This window comes from Ailuropoda melanoleuca, chromosome 7, assembly GCF_002007445.2.
Source record: "Ailuropoda melanoleuca isolate Jingjing chromosome 7, ASM200744v2, whole genome shotgun sequence".
Lineage (NCBI taxonomy): Eukaryota > Metazoa > Chordata > Mammalia > Carnivora > Ursidae > Ailuropoda > Ailuropoda melanoleuca.
In genome coordinates this window covers 40,360,545-40,383,725 of record NC_048224.1, presented here as the reverse complement: position 1 = coordinate 40,383,725, position 23,181 = coordinate 40,360,545, and the positions used below count along the sequence as shown (strand labels likewise).

The following is a 23,181-nucleotide window of genomic DNA, read 5'->3' as shown; positions in this document are numbered from 1 at the left end:
CAGTCAATCAACACATAGTTTTATGTTATATGTATTGCATACTGTATTCTTACAATTAAATAAGTTAGAGAAAAGATGTTATTAAGAAAGTCACAAGGAAGAGAAAATACATTTACGGTACTGTACTGTATTTATTAAAAAAAAAATCCATGGACCTGCACAGTTGAAACCTGTGTTGTTCAAGAGGCAACTGCAAATTGATTAATCAGGACAACAAAGCGATGACTATATGTGATCATTCTACAAGTGATGTAGGAATGGCATTCATAATCCAAATTATCTGTCATTTGGAAATGAATGTGGAATTTCACATCTTACTTTTGACACTAAATGACACCATTTCCCCCACATATTAAAAAACATAAAAGGATAAATTGTAACTAAATTACAAAAGCTCTTCCCCCACTCTTTCTTGAGGTTCTCTTTCTAAAATTAAGAGAAGATGAAGCCAATGCCTTTATAGAGACATCAAAAGTTGGAAATAGAGGGGCACCTGGGTGGCTCAGTCGATTAAGTGACTCTTGATTTCAGCTCAGGTCATGACCTCAGAGTCATGGGATCGAGCCTCACATTGGGCTCCGTGCTCAGCAGGGAGTCTGCTTGAGATTCTCTCCATCTCCCTCTGCCCCTTCCCCCATGCACTCTTTCGAATCTTAAAAAAAAAAAGTTAGTGGTAGACTTAAAAATATTGCTTAGTATAAAGCATACAGAGTAAACAGAGACATCAAACAACAGGCAAAGCAGGCAATGATGCCCTTCAGTGTTGTCATCTTGGAAACTATGTGGTAATGCCACTTGTACAGCCAATAATTTGTGGAAATCCTGTCTATTAGAAGTTCTTTCAGATCCAGCTTGCCTGTCAGGCCATGTATGAAACTACATAATATTTTCAGAGAGCCTTCCATCATTAGAATTCATTGTTTTTCTTGCTTTTATCCTTCTTATCATCCCATTAATTCTGTGCATGACTTCAGCAAGAAGAAAGTTCATGCCCTTTCTATAGTCATTTCAAGTCTCAGGTCCTTAGGAGATTCAATATCTCTATTTTCAATGTTTTGCTTTCTATTTAATGGTTTCCTATACATAGTATCACCATGAACATAAGATAGGTAGGAAATTCTTACAGTGTTGGGATTTTTAAAAATATTTTATTTATTTATTTATTATTTATTTAGAAGGAGAGAGCATGAGTCAGGGGAGGAGTGGGGGGAGGGGCAGGGGGAGAGGGACAGGCAGACTCTGCACTGAGTGTGGAGCATGACATGGGGCTCGATCCCATGATCCTGAGATCATGACCTGAGCCAAAATCAAGAGTTGGTTGTTCAACTGACTGAGTCACCCAGGCACCCCCAGTTTTTTTTTAACTTGCCTCCTAATATGTTGTCATCTAAGCCTATTTACTTATATTTTCTTAAAAAGGATACTTCATACTACCTTCTTTCTACTTCAGTAGTATTACTAATAGATATTTTGTGGGCACTATGAATTAGTACTATTCTCCTTAAACAACTAGAATTTAAGACATTACACAAGTTACCATGACTCATACCTAGGGACTCTGAAACTTTACATAAACAGATATTTCAGAGTTTTCAGGCAGTTAAAAGTTGAGACATGTGGAACTACCCTAGTAATGCTGAAAATATGGTTTTAAATGGTTTGGAAATTAAATAATTACAATGTTAACATGCTTGCTATTGAGATGTTAATGTTTACTTGAAGTTTTATATGCTGATGGTCATTCAAATGCTTAGGTATTATTTTTATTTCAACTTCAAGTTATCACAGTTACACACTTCCCAGTTGAATCTACCCTATTTTAGACATTTTTAGAGTATAACAGAACAAAATGGCATTATGTAAGTGTGAGTGTGGGTAAGATGGGAGCAATGCACACCATGGAATTTTTTCTGAAAAGGTGGAGAAAATTGAATTTCTATTTGTTAGCCTAGGTAGAGATGAGTCACAAGAGAAATTAGAAAATGTTTAGATAATATTGAATGAAAATACAATATGTCAGAATCAAGGAGATAGATCATGAATGGAACAATGTACTGGCAACAGGAATTCATCTGAACAGAACATCTAATGAACGCATCAGAGCCTTCATGCAGAAATCACACCTCTTTGTACAACCAAAAATTCTAACCAGTGAGAAATATAAATGTATTCAGTGTGGGAAAGCCTTCAGTGGAAAGTCAGGACTCATCGTGTGTCTGGGTATTGAGGATGTCACTAGATCAGAGCTTAGAATGAAATTTATAATTTTAAATATTAGAAAAGAAGTGTATAAAATCAATTATTTAAGCTTCCATCTTATGAGAATAGAAAGATATGAGCAAATGATACCCCAGATAAGTAGGAAGTTGTAAGTAATAAATGGAAGGAAACAAATCAATGAACTAGAACAGGGATCAGACTACAGGCCAAATCTGGCTAGTGGCCTGTTTCCATACAGCCCTTAAACTAAGAATCATTTTCACATTTTAAAGGAGTTAAAAAACACACAAACCAAACAAAAAGAAAAAAAAAATAAAACAGACTACACAACAGAAACTGTAGGTGGCCCACAAAACCTAAAATATTCAGTATCTGGCCCTTTACAGAAAATGTTTGCCAATTCCTAAACTGGAGCATATGCGAACAGAAAAATCAATGAGAACAAAAGGTGGCTCATTGAAATAATCAATACAATTGGTAAATTTTTGGATCCACTGATCAAGAAAAAGAGAAGACAAAAATTACTAATAGGAACAAAGGAGGTGGCACCACTATTTTAGAGTCAAAAAGATGATAGTTATTAATGACTTTATATGAAAAATTTGACAACTTAGGTAAAATGGAAGATTTCCTTGAAATAGCATAAGTTACCAAAATTGAGTACAGAAGAATTAAAATACTCAAATAGCCCTGTCCTGTTTAAAGATATTGAATTTGTAATTTAAAATCTTCCCTGAAAGAAAATTCCAGGTCTAGGGCTTCACTGGGGCATTCTATCTATATTTAAGGGAGAAATTAATACTAATTAATTAATACTAATTAATACTAATTCCACAAAAACTTTAGAAAGTAGAGGAGTATTAACATTTTCCAACTCGTCATATTACATTAGTATTACCCTGAAACCAAAACCAGATGCAGACATAAGTAAAGAAAATTATAAGCTGAGGGTGCCTGGGTGGCTCAGTCAATTAAGGGTCTGCCTTCGGCTTAGGTCATGATCCCAGAGTCCTGGGATTGAGCCCCACGTTGGGCTCCCTGCCCAGCAGGGAGCCTGCTTCTCCCTCTTCCTCTGCTGTTCCCCCTGCTTATACTCTCTCTCCCTCTCTGTTAAATAAATAAATAAATAAATTTATTTTTAAAAATTATAAGCTAATATCTCGGATAACTGTAGATGTGCAGATTTCTTTAAAATTAATAGTTTGTTGGGCACCTGTGTGACTCAGTCAGTTAAGCATTAGACTCTTGATCTCAGCTCAGGTCTTGATCTCAGAGTTGTGGGTGCAGGCCCCAGGTTGTGAGTTTGCACCCAGCATGGAGCCTACTTTTAAAAAAATATTTTGAATCCAGCAATACATGAAAAGTGAAATATGCTCTGTTCACGAATGCAATATTTTATTTAAACATCTGATTATCCATCATGTAATTCACCATTTTTTTTTGATAAAGGGAAAAACTCACATCATCTCCATAGATGCAGAAAAAACATTTGACAAAGTTCAACATCCATTTGTAATGAAAACTTTTGTCGAATGAACAACAGATAGCAACTTCTCTACCTCAACCAGTTTTATGGTTACTTCTTTCTACATAAGATTAGAAACCTAGCAAAAGTATCTGTCCTCATTTTTTAAAAAAGATGTTTATTTATTCCAGAGAGAGTGGGGTATGGGCGGGGGCGGGGAGGGAGGAGCAGAGGGAGAGGGACAAGCAGATTCCACACTGAGTGAGGAGCCCAACTTGGGGCTTAATCCCAGGACCCCAAGATCATGACCTGAGCTGAAACCAAGAGTCAGATACTTAACGGACTGAGCCACCCAGGCACCCCCTCATTTTTATTCAACAATGTAATAGAAGTCCTGGCTAGTGTAGTAAGCAAAGAAAAAATAAGAAAGCATACAAATTGGGAAGGATGATGTAAAATTTTCTTTATTCATAACAACATGATCTTATACGTTTAAAATCCTAAGGAATCTACAAAGATTAAATTTTTTTTTAAGATTTAAGATCTTATTTACTTATTTGAGAGAGAGAGAGAGAGAACATGAGCAGGGGGAGGGGCAGAGGGAGAGAGAGAAGCAGACTCCCCACTGAGCATGGAACCAGACATGGGGCTTGATGCCAGGACCACAAGATCATGACCTGAGCTGAAGTCAGATGCTGAACCAGCTGAGCCATCCAGGTGCCTCAAAGATTAAACCTTGTAAGTGAATTTTGCAAGTTCTTAGGATAAAGGACCATTATACAAAAGATAATTGTATTTGTACATATTAACAACCAAATATTGAAAAATAAAATTTAAGAATCCACTTACCATAGCATCATAAACCATAAAATAGGAATAAATTAACCAAAGCGAGGCACTGAAAATTGCAAAGTATTGTTCACAGAAACTTTAAAACTAAGGAGATGGAAAGGTTATTCATCTTCCATGGACTGGAATACTCAATGATGTTAATACATCATTTGCCCCACATTGATCTATTCAATCCCAGTCAACAGCCCAACAGGCTTTTTTTTTTTTTTTAAGAAATTGTATGGAAACTTGTATGGAAGTGCAAGCACCAAAATAACTCGGAAAATTAACGTTGGAGGACTTAAGCTATCTGATTTCAAGTCAGTGTAAGTATTGTCCTAAGTGTAAAGACAGTGTGATATTGGCCAAGCATAAAACTAGATCAACAGAATAGAAAGAAGAGTGTCCAGAAACATGCACACACATGGTCAATTGATTTTTTAAATAAACTTTTTGTTTGAGATATTACTCCCTGAGGATTTATCCTGGAGGGAATCAGAGCTCACTTCATTTATTTCTCTTAAGGATCACAGTTCTGTTCTATTTTCCAGTGTCTGAAAACCATTGTTTTATGTATTTTGTTCAGTTTCCTGGTTTTTCAAGCTAAGAATGTAATTCTGGTCTCTTTTGTTCTATCGTGGATGGTAGTAGAATTATTACCTTCATCCTATCCCTCTAGGTTTTTTAAAAATAGAGTTGTCACATTTATTTTCAACTTCATTTGAAATCGTAAATGCAAAAATAGCCCAAAATTTATTGGCAAAGAAGAACATTCACAGAGGAATTTCCCTACCTGATGAACTTACCTTAAACATTATAGTAATTAAAGTGTTATGGTATAGGCACAGGAATAGCTCAGTAGTAAAAAATTGGGAGTCCAAAAAATTATGTATGTAATATGTGTGTATATTTTAATTATAATATTAATATATTTTAATATTTATATTTAATTAAATATAAATGAATACATGTGTATATGATAGATAGATAGATAGATAGATAGATAGATAGATAGATAGATAGATATGCATTTGGCATTTCAAATCCTAATCCATAGAAGTGGGAGTGATAGATTTGAACAAATAAACAAAAATACAGTATTTACAGTTTGAAAAACAAGAGACAGACTGGCAGGGGGCGTATTTGTAATGCCTACAACAGAAAAGATATTAATATTCAGAATACAGCAAAGTTCCTAAAAATAAAACAGATAAAGATAATCTACCCAAAAGAAAAAAATTTTTTCCTTGTAATTTTGTGATTTCATGAACACAAATATGATGTACACATAAGCTGTCTGTTCCTTTTCTTTACTGCACAGCCTGCTGTTGGGACTGGTGACTCTGATGGCCAACTGGGCTGCTCTTTCTACAATGGATTTGTGGTTCTTGGAGCATATATTGTGCGCAATCTCTGCATGGTAATATTTGTTACACATCAGCAGCACTTCACTGCTCCTTGACATGGTGGAAGCCACTGGGCGGCATGTGCTTTGTTTCCTTGTTGCTGCCGTAACTAACCTTGCACATCAAGATCTGGCCCTTGAATTTTCTGTGCACCCTATTGTTAGTGCCTCTGGGTTTCTGCCACTTGTTCTTAATTTTTACATAATGGTCTGACTGGTGCCTGATGAACTTCTCAGTCCTCTTTTTAATAATCTTGGACCTCACCAGAGGTCTGAGGGCGGCCATGATGCCGAGTACGAGATGGGTGCCACATCTGTAGGCAGTGCCGAGGAAGAGGAAAAAGAAAAAATTTCAAATGATAAAACAAGTAATCAATCAAATAAACATATAAATCATACCTAAATTTACTAATAAAGGAAACAAAGTAAAATCAAGAAAATATCCAATAGGCAAAAATAATTTTTAAAGTGGATATATAAGGCAGATTCTAGTCAGGAAAATAGAACCTATAGTAGATAGTTCAATGAAGGGGCTTTAATACAGGGAAGTTGTTACAAAGGTATAAGAATACCTACATTAGGGGCGCCTGGGTGGCACAGCGGTTGGGCGTCTGCCTTCGGCTCAGGGCGTGATCCCGGCGTTGTGGGATCGAGCCCCACATCAGGCTCCTCTGCTATGGGCCTGCTGCTTCCTCTCCCACTCCTCCTGCTTGTGTTCCCTCTCTCGCTGGCTGTCTCTATCTCTGTTGAATAAATAAATTAAAAAATCTTAAAAAAAAAAAAGAATACCTACATTAAATGCAAAAAGGGAACAGTGAGACACAGCAGAGAGTAGCAACAATAGCTGTCAGAGGCTGTATGTTTGTGTTCTCCCCAAATTCATATGTTGAAACCTAATCCCCAAAGCCATGGTATTTGGTTTTAGGCTTCCCAGCCTTCAGAACTCTGAGAAATTTCTGTTGTTTATAAGCCACCCAGTCTATGGTTATGTGCCCTGTTACAGCCTCCCAAATGGAATAAGACACATGCACTGCTGGTAAAAGTATGAATCACTGTAGCCTTTTAGAAAGATAGTTTGATGATATCTAAAATTTATTTTATCTTCTGTGATTTTGTCCTAATCAAATAAGGATGTGGATAAAGATCTAGCATTGAGCATATTTAGTTCATATTTGCTTATAATAGAAAAAATTGGAAATAACATGCTACCGCTCAAATATTTAGATTCAGTTTGATGGAAAGCTGTACTAACATTAATGTAGATTAATAATTAAAGACATGAAGGAATGTTTACAAGAAATTAAATTTAAAAAGCACTTTCAATTTGTTACATTGCTATATTTTTAATTTTTAAAAAAGATTTTTAAAAATTCATTTATTTTAGAGAAAGAGTGGGGGGGGGAGGGGCCAGATCTCACAACCCAGGTATCAGACCTGAGCCCAAACCAAGAGTCTGACGCCTAACTGACTGAGTCACCCAGGCACCCCTAATCTTTTTAAAATAGAATCCACGCCCAGCTTGGAACCCAACAGAGCGCTTGAACTCAGGACCCTGAGATCAAGACCTGAACCAAAATCCAAGAGTTGCAGACTTAATGGACTAAGCCACCCAGGTGCCCCTGCACTGCTCTGTTTTTAATTTCAAGGGTATATATAGTATATATTTAACCATATGTAAATATATATTTACGTATATGCACACAGGGATATAGAGAAATAACCTATAGTATTTACATATATAATAGTGGGCATCTTATAATATGCTTTTATCTTATTTTAATTTTGTTGTTTTCCTTATTTCTATTCTCTGTAATCCATCTATATTCTTTGTATAGAAAAAAAGGTAAGGTATGTACATTCCCTTTTTTTTTTATTTTTAAAGATTTTATTTATTTATTCGACAGAGATAGAGACAGCCAGCGAGAGGGAACACAAACAGGGAGTGGGAGAGGAAGAAGCAGGCTCATAGCAGAGGAGCCTGATGTGGGGCTTGATCCCATAACGCCGGGATCACGCCCTGAGCCGAAGGCAGACGCTTAACCGCTGTGCCACCCAGGCGCCCCTACATTCCCTTTTAATTAACTGCACTTATTGGACTCTACTCAAGAAGAGATGTGGAGGAGGGGACCAATTAATTTACAAGGATTCATCAAAACACTGTTTTTGGGTGGTATTAAAGTGAACATAACCTAAATACATGACAGAAAGACATTAAAAAAACGCTAGAAAAAACGTTACCCAAAAAAATAAGTTTTACCTCCTTCTTGGTTTGAATCAATCATTCTTTCACCCCTCACCCTCCTCAAACACACACACACACACACACACACACACACACACACACACACACGAAGAATGGGGCTGTGAGACTTATTTTTAGAATACTATGTGTATACTGATGTGGTAAAGACAGTAAGTTTCGAAGCTGATGGCCAAGGAAGAATTCTTGAGACGCCTTTGGTGCAGAAAGGTGATTTTATTAAAGCACAAGGACAGGACCCATGGGCAGTAAGAGCTGCACCGGGGTCATGAGGGGTGGCCCATTATATACTTTCAAGTTGGGACGGGGTTAGTGATAGTGTGTCTCCTAAGGAATTTTGGAAGCAAGGTTTCCAGGACCTTGAGAGGGCTAGCTATTGTTGGGAAAAAGTCACTTATTACTGTCTCATCAAACCTTAGTCCTGAGACTCTTCAGATGTATATCGGTGGGCCATATGCTTGGGGGATGATTACCAACACGTACCTTGTGGGGGGGGGGGTTAGAGATAAAGGAAGTTTCCAAAAGAATTTTATACCTTAAAGTAGACTTATAGGATCCTTGGGCGGGGGTGGTGTCCAGCCAGGATTGCCTTTTGCCCTTAGCAAAGTATTAACATTGAGGCGGTTGAGTCCCTAGAGGAATGTCACTCTGCCTGTTTCAAGGACTTGTCAGTGGGCTGTAGGTAGTAAAAAAAAATTTATAATTTTTCTTCTGCCTTTGTTTCCCACATCATACACCACAATGTTAACAGTGACTATCTCTTTGTTAAGGAATTCCATCTAGTTTGGCGCTTTTTAGCTTACTTGTTGAATAAGAGGTTATGTTCATCTATTAATACAATGAACAGGCGTTCCTTTTACGTAAAGGTCAACGAAAAATCTGCATCCCTCCAGATTCACATTTGCCTATTGCGAAAGAAAAAGCTTGTCTCCGTTCCTTTTTACTTTTTATTTGAGTTACAGAACAACGCTACTCAAGCTTGCAAGTCGCTCCAGAGAGCGAAAGGCAACTCTGGCGCCGTAGGAGACGCAGGTGGAGGGCGCCGGCTTTGGCAGAGCATACTGGGAAATGTAGTTCCAGGACGCCGCGTGCGCAGACGCACTTTCTGGCTTGCGAGGTAGTGGGGGTTTGGATAGTCGGAGGGTGTTCTTTTCTCCTTGGAGTTGGTGAGACTTCTTTTCCCTGACGCCTACACCCGGGCGGTAGCTGGGGAGGGGCCTCTGCTCAGGACTCCTCAAGACCCTTGGGGCTGGGGCGGGGGGCGCGAGGGGCCTGGAGAGCTTGTAGTCCGGGCTTAGGGGAGGGGGCGGAAGAAAGGCGGAGAATTGGGAGGTCCGGGTTCCCGTCCGAGTTCAGCGCGAAGCGGTCGCCTGGACTCCGCATCGGGTTTAAGCCGGTCTAGGGCTGTGTATGGGTTAGGGGGAGGCAGAGCTCTGGCTGGGCATCTCAGCCTTAAGGGTCGGGGTTTGGGCTGTCATTTGTGGGTTGGGAGTGGGGGGGGGGTCACGAGCACGGAGCGTGGGGCTGCGGGGCCTTTGGCTGTGTTGGGGATCGACTGCTCCAGACCTTGTCTGGGAATTAGAGAAAAACTGATCTAGGAACTTAGTAGCACCCCCCCCCCCGCCGCCCCAATGTAGGATGTAGGTCTTCCGACATCCACGCCTTTGCTCTTTCCTCTGAAAAGCACTTTCTGCAGAGGTTTTTTGTTTTGTTGTTTTGTAGGCAAATTTCTGAAGCCTCTTCTGTAGGAGCCACGTGTGGAATTGCTTGCCTACTTTCTGTGGGCTATGAAGAGCGGCGATTGTTGTGAGTCACATCCGGGTAGTCAGAAGGTTCCCATAAAGACAATCCTGGCTTCTCAGGGCCCCTGTCTTTTTCAGCTTTGCCTTCTCAGGTGTCTATTTGACTAGACAAATGGCATTAAGAAAGAAGACCTGACTACATTGCCTTTGGTGAGCAAAACTTTTCAAGGCCAAGTACCATAAGCTGGTTTTAATTTCTAAAGTTCCCATCTGAAGTTTGAAAAACCACATGTAATTGAATATCCTTTGAAATTTTCTTAAACTGCTCATAATTTATATGTACACATTATATGTATACAATTATGCAGTAATATATGTATGAATGTACCCAAATATGTTCTTTAAACATTGAAATAATTCCTAGCGTGGCAAGACGTTCACTTAGAAGAAGCATGTGAGACTTGAGACTGAGGAAACAGAATCTTCCATCTCATGCTTCACTCCAGGTGGCATACTTTCTTGAGCCTATCTGGCAACTTTGTACACATAAAAAATGCAAGTGAGTCTGTAATGCAACTCGGTTTTACTTTTTCTTTCCTGAAGTATCCTCTCTGTGCCCAGAGGGAGGAAAGAGCTTTCTTTCTTTCATTCATTGAATAAGTGTTGATTGAGGGCCTGCCTTTTTGCCAGGTAATGTTTGAGGCACTAGAGATACAGCAGTGAACAAAACAAAGTCCCTGCATACACAGAACTGATGGTCTAGGGTGGGCACACAGGCCACAAACAAGTAAATATAAGTGTGTCAGGTGGTGACTGACAGAGGAAATTACACTAGAGTAACGGGCTTAGGGAGGGCCTGGGAGAGCTGTTATTTCACGTAGTGTGACATTGAGTAGAGACTTGAAGAAAATGAGAGGGTGAGCCTTGTATGTATCTGAGTTGGGGAGTTCCTAGGCTGAGGGAACAGCAAATGCAAAGGCTCAGAGGCTCAAATGTGCTGAACCTTTATGGAGGCCATTGTGGACAGAAGTGTGAGTAACAGCATAGTAGATGTTGAGAGGAGAGAGATAAGAGGGGTCCAGATCACACAGGGCTGTGTAGGAGTTTGGCTTTTACCCAGAGTGAGAAGAGAAGCCATAGCAAAGTGGCTGTAGTAATTATTGTTTAATCAGCTCTACTGAGGTATAATTTACATGCAATTTACTGATTTTTGTAGGAGGATTTTGAGGAGAGAAGTGATATGACCTGTAAAAGGAACCATTCTGGGTGCTCTGTTGAGAATAGACTGTATGGGAACAAGAGCAGACATTGACATTTAGTTAGGAACTAAGGCAGTGATCCAGGTGAAAGATGATTTCCCTGTTTTCTTTACTCTCCCATTCCTGCCAACCATCTGACACCTTACTCACATCAGACCTCCAGCTCCTTCCCTGTGTTCACCCTCAGCTGATGATCCTGCTTCCTGTTTCACTGAGAGGAGAGAACAACCAGAAAAGAACCTCCAAAGGCTCTCATCCTCCCGTCCACCAACCTTCCTGGAAGTATCCCCATGTAGTCTGTCCTCCTGGTATGATACCGAAAAGGTCTGTGCTCTAATTATGGCCAGCCCCTCTTCTTATGTGTTAGATCTCACTTCCTCTCATATTCCCAGGCCAGTGTCTGGGATAATCATTGGACAAAATTCCTGATAGTTCTGTTGTTCGTATATATATATTTTTAAATGGATATATCAACAACAGTAATTTTTCCAGAAAAATTCAAATGCAGATTTAAAAATTGTAAATGATATAATATCCATCAACACTAATATGCCCTGGAAGTAATCTCTACAGTTATTTCATGCATCTGTCATTCTTGAGTTACAAGGGACTTCTGTTCGAAAAGCTCACCTATAGCCCTTATTGGAACAGAACTAAACGTATAAGATTTCCTTCTCTTCCAAGTGTGTCTCATTTTCAGTTTAGTTTATTTCGAACATAGAAAAGACAAGACATCTTAGCCAATTCTTAAAGCTCTGCTATCTATATTTTCAACTTGGGCTTAAACCATTGAAATGTAGTGATTTCACTTCAGTTGCCTACGGATCCCATTGTCATTCGTGCGTGGAGATTTGCTTTACAGGCATTCAAGTTGCAAGTGTCAACTGTGAGGCTGTCCATTTAAAAATGTTTACTGCTATCTGTTTGATTAAAAACAGATGCATTGTTATGGTCTTCATTATTTAAACACTTAATTTATAATGTATTCATGTCTTTAGAAAGACTCAGGTAAAGTTGAATAGCTCGTTGCTACAGACTTCTAAACCATTGATTTTTAATAATTTTTATCTCTGGATTTAACTGATAATTCAAAATATACTTTTGGTCATTCTTGTCATTTTCTTTTCATAAATAGTGCTCGGACTATTTTTAAATGGAGAGAAATAATACTGAACTTGAGAATGGGAGAGAGACTACAGTGCTAGCAGCTGTGTGACCTTAGGCAAGTTACTTCATTCCTGCTGGTTGAATTGTGTCTTGGGCAAACTAGGGTATTAGTCGTCATGTTTCCTGAGCCTCTTTCTAGCTCAAATGCCTGACATTATGACATCGTTTGTGAGGTTCAGAAAGTAAAAGCCTCTAGCATCTGGTCCTTGTGTTCACCTTCTTGTCTTTACTTCTCTATCAACATCAGAGTCAGCCCTGAAAACAACAACAACAAAGAATTCACAGTTTGATGATCTGAGGAACATGGCAAAGATTAGGACAGTTGCACATCTTTGCCTGGCTGATCATGGGGATGGTTCTGAGTTGAGAGAATAGTAACCACACGGAGTTTTAATGACAGATGTCAGGTCACCAGGATACTAGGACGTAAGAAAGACAGGGTCTATGATGACATTTTTGGGGGGGTTGTCATGGGTTCTGTCTGGCTACTCAGATTCAGAAACCTCACAGATTCAGCAACAACAGCAGAGGTATGGTTTAGAGTTCTGAGATGCAGGCTTCCAGAAACTAAGCTGATAAAGGAATAAATATCAGTTTGTAGAATATTAATCAACAAGTACTCACTGAAACATCTAAAATGCACCCTACTGAGTACATGGGGCTTTAAAAAAATTGGTGATTGTAGTCCTTGCTCAGAAATAAGAAAGTTGACCACAGGAAACATTAACTCTAAACTTCTTTTGCAGTTAGAAGACATTCCATAAATGCTGGATTGAAAAATGTAATTAGTAATGGTTTAGCTCTAGATAGGCCTGCACAGAAGAAGGGGGACAGACTAGATGATTTTTTAGGATCCTAATCCTGTTCAATTCTGAATTTTTTACGGTAGTTTCGTAATGCAGTCTGTACACCTTGATTGACTATTGAGACATAGGGAAAAATAGTGTCTTAAGTCACACTTCTTTAAGGTAGCTGGTTTAACTGGCAGGATGCTATTGTGCAGAGACCACTGGATTGGGAATCGAGAGTAGTCTTCACTCATTCAAGAAATATTTAATGGATGTGTCATATATACCAGGTTCTGTGTGTGGCGCTAGAGACAAACGAGTAATTTAGACAATGTCATTGTCCTCAAGATTATACTCTAGGAAGGAAAACAGAACATTGAAAGTGGAACACTGAAACATAATAAATGTAATAATAGATGGAGTATAATATGCCATGGGTTAATTTTTGCAGGTAACATAATTATTATTAAAATATATGATTAAAACAAAGATAAATTATTGTCACGAACCTGGTATGATTGTAATGAAACTTTAATACATATAAATAAGTGCCCTTTTCAAAAAAGGTCCCCTCCCCGAAAGACTCTTACAGTTTAAACACCCACTTAATGGTATATGAGAGCACCTATTTCCCCACATAACTTAAGCAGTACTGGATATTATCTGTATTTTAACATTTTTGCCAATCTGATTTTGAAAAATGAGATCTTATTTTAATTTGTGTTTCCATGATTAAAGGTGAGCTTGAAAATCTTTTCATTTCTTGGCCATTTGTTTTTCTTCTCTAAATTTACTGTTTGTTTCCTTTGCTCACATTTGTATTGCATTATATTTTTTCCTAATTGACTTGTAAAAATTCTATATAATACAGCCCATAAGCCTTTTGTTTTATTAAGTTGCAAATATTTACTGCCAAGATGACTTTTCTCTTTTAGTTTCATTGATTGCCTTGTAGGTTTGTGTAGTCAGATCCGAGTCTTTTCCTGTATAACCTCCAGGTTTTACATTTTTAAAGGACTTTCCCACTGCAAGATTACAAAAATTTTCCTCTGATATGTTTTCTGGTTACTTTGTAGTTTTATTTTTAACGTTTCACTCTAATTCACCAATAATTTATTTTTATAAGGCAATAGTATTAAGTTTATTTTTTCCCTAAATGAATAGGCCACTTGTCCCAAGATCATTTATTGAATCTCCATCTCTCCCCAAATATTTGAAATGCTACATTTATCATGCATTAAATCCCTAAAAAGCATAGGCCTATTTCTAGGCTCATTATTCAGTTTTATTATTTTTTCTGTCGGTTGTTGTGTCACTATTACCCTGTTTTAATGAACCTACTCTATGTTTTGATAGGAAGTATGGACACATCCCCCTTTGGCCTCATTTTGTTTTTCTTTTTCAAAAATACATATTCTCTAAGTAAAATTAGGAGGCATATTCATTTCATAGGGCTGCTGTGGCAAAGTACCACAAACTAGGTGGCTTAAAACAACAGAAATGTATTGTCCCATAGTTCTAGAGGCTGGAAGTCCAAAATCCAGTTGTCAACACAGCCATGCTGTGTCTGAAACTTGTGGGGGAGCCCTTCCTCGCTTCTGGTGGCTTGCATAGCTGTAGTCTCCGCGTTCATTGTCACGTGGCGTACTCCGTGTGTGTCTGTGTCTTCACGTGACTTATAAGGGGCTTACCCCACTCTAGTATGACCTCATCTGGATTATATCTGCACTGACTCTTTCCAAGTAAGGTCACATTCTGAGGTACTGGGGGTTAGGACCTCAGTGTGTTTGGGAGGGTACCTTTAACTCATAAGAGAGAGCTGGCATCTTTAAGATATTGAGTCTCTTCATCCAGATAGATGCATTTTCAGTTGATTCTCTTTAACTGCTGAGAAGTGAGCAGAGTATTGCTATTTGGAAGTTGCCATGCCTATTTCTTATACTGGTTTTAAGATTTTCCCCCACCGATTTTCAGAAGTTTGACTATGATATCCTTGGATGTGCTTTTCTTTGTATTTAGCTTGCTTATGGCTTGGGACTTCTTGAATCTCTGAGTCATCAGTTGGGAAAATTTTCCACCCTTATTCCTTCACATATTGCAATGTTCTTGTTCTCTCCTCTTGTTTTGCTGCTTTTTGGGGCGGGAGTTTCCTTTTATAATTTAAATTCAGTAAAGTAACATATAGTGTATTAGTTTCAGAGGTAGAGTTCAGTGATTCATCAGTTGCATATAACACCCAGTGCTCATTCCATCAAGTGCCCGCTTAATGCCCATCACCCAGTTACCCCATCCCCACCCCCCCCAGCAACCCTCAGTTTATTTCCTATGCTTAAGAGTCTCTTATGGTTTGTCTCCCTCTCTGATTTCGTCTTGTTTTATTTTTCCCAGATTTGTTTCTTTGTTTCGCTTCTTTGTGCTTTCAACAGATATATAGTGGTGCCAAATAATGTACTTTTAACCACTTTTTTTTTTTTTTACTTAGAATGTGAATCGTTTTTTAACAACTTGCTAGCCCTGCACTTCGTTATTTTCAGTTCTTAGCTTTACTCTTTCTGTCATAAATGGTTGCCTAAGTGATCCTATGGTGAGTAGGTGTTTGATGTGTTAGGAACCAGTGCCACTGGAGGATGTGCCAGTGAACTTTACCTCGTAAGAATGAAAAGAACCAGATCATTAGCAGACAGTGTAAGGGATGTGGTGACAATTATAGAGGCCGTGTCTCCTTAGATAGATAAAGCTTCGTAATTACTACAGATTACAGTGACTTTCCCCTGAAATATGTCAAAGTATGTTTTGTAAGTGCTTATCTGAGACTGGGCTTTGAGTTTGGGGACCAGAGATTTTTTATTTTATTTGTGCACAGAGATAAGATATTTCTTTTACTATTAAACAGGTGATATGTCTTTTCTTCAAAACATTGTAAATGGATAGTTTTATTGTGCCACCTTAGCATCAACGTTCCTATATCTCAGAGTTCCTGAAGACAACTTAGGACACACTTGTGAGATCCATCATAAACACCCAAGCCTATATCCTAAATCGAGAATGGGATATCAGCTTTTTAAATCGGATGTTATCTTTCAAGAAGAAAGAACCATATTTATACAGATAAGAGGAAAAAATGGAGAAATTTCACAAAACACTTAACCAAGAAGAAATCAGATAGCTAAGTAACAACCAAATAGCTAGAAATCCTTGTAACAGTCCATCTGTCCATTGTGGTGGTGATAGTAACAATACTGGTACTAGAAGATAGATTTGGAAATGTTTGTTAGTGCCCACTACACAGGGCCCTTTTATCGGTGTCAAAAACTGAGTTCATCTAGGGCGAACATCAACTTCATTTCTACGTATCTTTATCCATCTTCTCACATAACTCTGTGATCTCAGAGAAATAGATATTGGCTCTTCTACTGCTAATTAATCTCTCCATCTGTACCCCAGACTCCATTCTTTTTTACTCATCAAGGTTTTAGGACTTTGGTTTAGTAATTATTGCATTATTTAGTCATTCCCAGTTCTAACTTCCGACAGTCAAAATTTTTTCTTTTAAAAGTACTCCTTGTATAACATAATTTAATTTTTATCCACCTTTCTCTCCTTTCATTATCAGACTTGCTGTACTTGTAGCTAACAACCTCAGTTCCTATTCTGCTGTTGTCTATGAAGCAGATTCTTATCTTCTATTTTTATACTAACATTATTTGGAAGACACTCCTGAATCCTGAATTCTTTCTTGATAGCACTCTGTTCTTAGTCGTTTCTGTAGTTGGACTTTCTGCTGCATTTGATGTTTTTTCTTTGCTTGTGTGACATCGGTGGATTCTTTTTTGTTCTGGTCCCTTTCCAAATGCTTTTTAAATAGCTTCACTTTTGCCCTAACACAAATGCATGCGCTTTTAAGGTTTATGTTCTACTTGTTTATTTTTTTTTCTCAAAGAATCCATGCATTCTGGTATCTTCATAGTCCTCCCATGCCATTAACTTCCTGAAATGTTTTTTTCAGTCCCAATATTTCATTTGCATTCTGTCCCCATAGTTTTTCCTGCTTAGAGTCTTGTTTCCACTTAAATGTCCCACTTCACTTTAAATGACTTTAAATTCAATATGGTGAAAAATTAAATCACCGGCTTACCCTAAGTCGCCTCCTTTTCCTTCAATATTTCTATCATTAGTACCTATTAGGGTATTTACTGTTAGTTCCTCTGTTAGTACCATAATTAGTGTGACCATTAGTTCCAAACTTACTGGCTAGAAACTATTGTATCTTTATAAACTTCATTTTGTAAAAACTCCCCATAATCAGTGTCAGTATTGTTTTTTAATTTCTTTCTTCCTGTTTATGTTTTAGATTTACTCCTACACTAAATTATTGCTAGTATTACCCCAGTCCAGGCCCATATCATTTATATTATACTTTTTGCTGAATTCAGAAGCCTTATTCTTTCATTATCCACTTTAAATAAAATTAACAAACATCTTTATCCAAAATGTTTCATAGTTATCATGTTACTATTATGACAGAAAACTTTAGTTTTCCTATCTCCTACTGTATGGCATTGAATTTCTGTATTGGTCAGAGTTTTTATTATCCAGTCACATTTCACTTTTCCTTTCTTATTTTTTTAACCTCTGCTTTCCAAAACATTCATTTGAATTAGTGTCATTGACTTTCTGTCATGTCATGTACTTTTCTGTGTCTTTATTTTTTATTATGCTATGCATTTTGTCGCAATGCTTCCATTTCTTCTACTCTACCTATCTGTATTAATTCTCCCCTCTTCAAATTTTCATATTAATCAGGACCTATACTGTATAATCTTTTGTTTCATCATAGCACTGGTTCATTTTTATTTCTATTATACTTTTTTTTTCTGTAATTGATGAGCGAGTTTTTTTTTTCCTTTTATATTCCAGAGAGAAGAGATACTGTCTTCTCCTTAATCCTGGATACTATATCCAAAGTCAGAACATCAACTCCAAAGCAGAGAGCTTCTGAAAAAGAATAGTGTCATGGCATGATGTTAGACATTTTTCTAAATGATAGTTCCTAAAACTTTGCATTAGAAGAATTGGAATTTGATAACCAACTTGAGAAATGCTAGTAAAACCGAATTACAAGGACACTCAATTAAAGAGGAAGATCATTATAATAATTTTGAGGAAATATTTAACCTGAACTCAACTCTCTTTAAACAACCGAGAGTTTCTAATGACAATTATGACATAATTATAAATGATAGCAGCTTAAAGTATAGTCTGTGTCAGTTGATTTTTTTAAAAGGCAACTCATAAATGGAAAATAATTTATTAGAAATAAGCAAGGATGCATTTTTATCTCAAACCTTACTTATTCTGGAAACAATTTAAGTGTAAAGCCATACTTCAGTACTAATGGAACATAAGAAAATTTGTATGAGAGAGAAGCATGAATGTAAACTATGTGGTAAATCCTTCAGCCGGAACACTAATCTTATTCAGCATCAAAGAATACATACTGGAGAGAAACCTTATGAATGCAATGAATGTGGAAAAGCTTTTAGTCAGAGCACTAATCTTATTCAACATCAAAGAGTCCATACTGGGGAGAAACCTTATGAGTGTAACAAATGTGAAAAAACCTTTAGTCATAGGTCATCCCTTAGAAATCATGAGAGAATTCATACTGGAGAAAAACCCTATCCTTGTGATGAATGTGGAAGGGCTTTTAGCCATATTTCAGCCCTTACTCAACATCACAGAATTCATACTGGAAAGAAACCATATGCATGTATTGAATGTGGGAAAACCTTCAGCCGGAGCACACATCTTATTGAACATCAGGGAAGTCATTCTGGGGAGAAATCCTACCAGTGTAAGGAATGTCGGAAAGTTTTTTGCCATAGCACATCGCTGATCCGACATCAGAAAACTCACACCGGAGAAAAACCCTATAAATGTAATGAATGTGGAAAAGCCTTCAGTCATACCCCAGCCTTCATTCAACATCAGAGAATTCATACTGGAGAGAAACCCTACGAATGTAATGAATGTGGAAAGGCCTTCAATCGGAGTGCACATCTTACTGAACACCAGAGAACTCATACTGGAGAGAAACCTTATGTTTGTAAGGAATGTGGAAAAACCTTCAGCCGAAGCACACACCTTACTGAACATCTAAAAATTCATTCTGGTGTGAAACCCTATCAATGTAATCTGTGTCAAAAACTGTTTTGCTATAGGACATCACTAATTCGACATCAGAGAATTCATACAGGAGAGAAACCCTACCAGTGTGATGAATGTGGGAAATCTTTCAGCTTAAGCTCAGCTCTTACTAAACATAAGCAAACACACTCAGGGGAGAAACCTTATCAATGTAAGAAATGTAGTGACGTTTTCTGTCATAGTGCTGCTTTAATTTGACATCAAATAACTCATTTTAGAAATGAAATCCTATCAGAGTAATGAATGTGGGGAAGCTTGCAGCCATAGATCATCACTTATATCTGAAAACTCGGTGGTAAGAACCCCTAGGATTGTTAATGCAAGCAAAACTTTAGGCAAATTGCTCACTTTGTTTATGCTGAGAAAAAGCATTGTTCTTGCAATTAATCCTGAAAATGTGTTATCATTCAGATAAAAACTTATAATGGAATTATCCCCAAACTGGTTTGTTTTTAAAAACATATTTAGAAAATTATTCTTAGAAATAATTTATTACAAGTGTATATATTTGCTTATAATAAAGGCTTTTCAGGTACACAAAAGTTTTAGTGGGATGATGAAAATTGTTTATATATCATCTTTTATCCTTTTAGTAATTCTCATGTTATTCTTCACTGTTAAACACCTTTATAGTGGGTTTGAGTTTTTTTAAATTAATAAGTTTGTCTAATAGCCATAAAAGAGAATATTTTCCTCCACAGAGAAATTTGCATTATTTTCCAGTATTCATGGAATATTTTTTAATGGAATATATATATAGTTTTTTGCCAAAGCACATCATATATAGTCCATTAAAAAATATTCCATGAATACTGGAAAAAATATATACATGGTCTATTAAAAAATGTATACATTAAAATATATATACATATATTTTTATATATGTGTATATATATGGGCCCATTAAAAAATATGGCTATGAAGAAGATCTCAACAAATTCTCCCCAAGGGAAATATTCAAGCCCTTCCCGTTTTTTTTTAAAACCACAATGAGATAAAAGTAGATATGAACAAGTAAAAATAGCACCACAAAGTTATTTCGAAATTACAGAATAATTTTGTAAGTAACTTTTGTGTTAAAGGATAAGTCCAAAGAGAAAACAAGACAGTTATTAGAAAATAATAAAATTAGGGCATAAATTATTACATTACCAAAAAAGGAAATAGAATAATTATATGAAACCAAAGAAAATAAAAAATGCATTAATAAATATAAAAGTACACATTAATGAAATAGGAACAAAAATATGTTTGATAAGCCAATAGACAAATTCTAGCAAGTAGGACAATGGAAAAAGAAAAAAACATCTATAAAAAAAGGAATGTAAAGGTACATAAAAGGGAAGTTAAATTTCTAATTCAATGACTAACAAGTCAAATCTAGCAGTTTTGTAAAAACAATACTGAGATTTATCATAGGACTTCCAAACTAGTTCAAAAGTAGAAATGTACATTAATAAAGAGAATATACTTAACAGATGATATAAAAATATTTGGCAAAGTTCTACAGGGATTGGTGTTTTTTTAAAATTAGGGCCAGAAGGAAACTTACTTCAGCTGATAAAGGATATTTATCAGAAACCTATGTAAACATTGTGAATAGCCAGATGCATTCTTACCAGAAACAGGAATGAGAAACGATGTTTGGTGTCAGTACTATTAGCATTGTTCTGAAGGTCCCAGATAATTTAGTAAGAGAAAAAAAAATGAGTTAGTAATATTTGAAAGAACTAACATCATTTGAGATGGTATGTTTGGTGACTGGAAAATCTAGTAGAACTAGTAAAGTGGAGATACATAATTTATCAACAGTGCATAAGTGAAAAGCTATCTTAAGTAGAAAAATAGAAAATGTGGAAAAAAGTGACAGTCACAATATTGACAAAAAATCTAAAAATACCAGGAATAAGAAAATCAAGAGATGTTTATAGGACAAATCTTTGCAGAAGAACACAGAATAATATAATAAATGAAGAAACATATTTGGAAAAATAGTATAAAGAGATCTATTTGTTTCAAATTTATCTTTGATTTGTAAATTTAAATCAAATCAATGGAATTTTTATTTNAGTATAAAGAGATCTATTTGTTTCAAATTTATCTTTGATTTGTAAATTTAAATCAAATCAATGGAATTTTTAAAAAGAACAGTTTTATTGAGGTNAGGCTCATAGCAGAAGAGCCTGATGTGGGGCTCGATCCCACAACGCAGGGATCACGCCCTGAGCCGAAGGCAGACGCCCAACCGCGGTGCCACCCAGGCGCCCCCAANGGAATTTTTAAAAAGAACAGTTTTATTGAGGTATAGTTCTTTTTTTTTTAAGATTTTATTTATTTATTTGACAGAGACAGCCAGCGAGAGAGGGAACACAAGCAGGGGGAGTGGGAGAGGAAGAAGCAGGCTCATAGTGGAAGAGCCTGATGTGGGGCTCGATCCCATAACGCTGGGATCACGCCCTGAGCCGAAGGCAGACGCTTAACCACTGTGCCACCCAGGCGCCCCTATTGAGGTATAATTCTTACACCAAAAATGTCACCCTTTTAAATTACCATTCAGTGGTTGTTAGCATATTCAGGGTTGTGGTACCGTCACCACTATGTAATTTCAGAACATTTTCATCACCTCATAAAGAAACCCCATACCCATTAGCAGTAATTCCCTATTGTCCTCCCTCCAGCCTCTGGTCATCACTCATCTACTCTCTTTTTGTGGATTTGTCTACTCTAGCCTTTTCATATCAGTGAAAATAACAGAATATGTGGCCTTTTGTGGCTTCTTTCACTTAGCATTAATATTTCCAAGGTTCATCCAAGTTGTAACAAGTATCAGTACTTTGTTTCTCGTTATGGTGAAATAAGACTCCATTGTATGGATCTACCAGATTTTGTTCTCCATTCATCAGTTGATGGTCATTTCAGTTGTTTCCACTTTTTGGTTACTGTGCATAATGCTGCTGTGAACACTCATATAAATTTTTGTGTGGACATGTTTTCAGTTCCCTTGGGTATATACCTGGGAGTGAAACTGTTGAGTCACAAGTTAACTCTATGTTTACCTTTTTGAGGAAATGTCAGATTATTTTCTGAAGCATCTACACCATTTTACAAACCCACCAGCAACATGCAAGGGTTCTTATTTTTCCACATCCTCACCAACACTTGTTTTCTCTATAAAAGTATGTGTATATTTTCATAAATATTTCCACAAATATACAATAGGTATATTTTTCATAAATAATAAATATAGATGTATATTTTCTTTGGAGAAATGTCTGTTCAGATCTTTTGTCTATTTTAAATTAGATTACTGTCTTTTTATTGAGTTGTAAGAGTTCTTTATACTGGATACTAAAACTTTACATATATAATTTACAAATATTTTTTCCCATTCTGTGGGTGTTCTTTGATGTTCTTTAAAGCAGAAAAGGTCTTAATTTTGATGCAGTCCAGCTTACCTATTTTTATCTTTTATTGTTTGTCCCTTTGGTGTAACCCAAAGTTGAAGAGTTATGTATTTTCTTCCAAGAGTTTAATAGTTTTAGTGCTTATTAGGTCTATGATCCATTTTGAGGTAACTTTTTGTATACGGTGTGAGGTAAGGGTCCAGCATTATTCTTCTGCATATGGATATTCAGTTATCCCAGCACCTTTGTTGAAAAGACTATTTCTCACATTTAATTGTCTCATCATCCTTGTCATTCAATGGGATTTTAAAATAAAATTTAGCACACTAAATATATTTGAATAACTAAAAGAATGTTAAAAATTAGGAACAACATATGGGGCTTGCCCTCCAAGAAATTCTAATAGTCGTCTGTAGGAAACAAAATAGTTGGT

At 36.8% G+C, this 23,181-nt stretch overlaps 2 protein-coding genes and 1 pseudogene across 3 annotated transcripts in view; 2 read left to right on the top strand and 1 right to left on the bottom strand.

Annotated features, from left to right (window-relative positions):
• Nucleotides 1-21,344, top strand: part of LOC105240560 (zinc finger protein 420) — a 34,215-nt gene extending 12,871 nt beyond the window's left edge. The window contains 1 exon segment of the mRNA XM_034664311.1: nucleotides 18,566-21,344. Within this exon segment, the coding sequence (XP_034520202.1) occupies nucleotides 18,566-19,584 (1,019 nt within the window). The 3' untranslated portion in view covers nucleotides 19,585-21,344.
• On the bottom strand, nucleotides 5,693-6,207 carry LOC105240562 (annotated as a pseudogene).
• Nucleotides 9,273-23,181, top strand: part of LOC100473722 (allergen Fel d 4) — a 32,228-nt gene continuing 18,319 nt past the window's right edge. Inside the window, exons 1-3 of one of the 2 annotated variants that reach the window (XR_004626542.1) lie at nucleotides 9,273-9,347; nucleotides 9,904-10,133; nucleotides 11,338-13,880. The gene's annotated coding sequence lies outside the window, so the exon portion shown is untranslated. Of the gene's footprint in view, nucleotides 9,348-9,903; nucleotides 10,134-11,337; nucleotides 13,881-23,181 lie in introns of those variants that run through there. The other variant, XM_019806630.2, reaches the window with a different exon arrangement.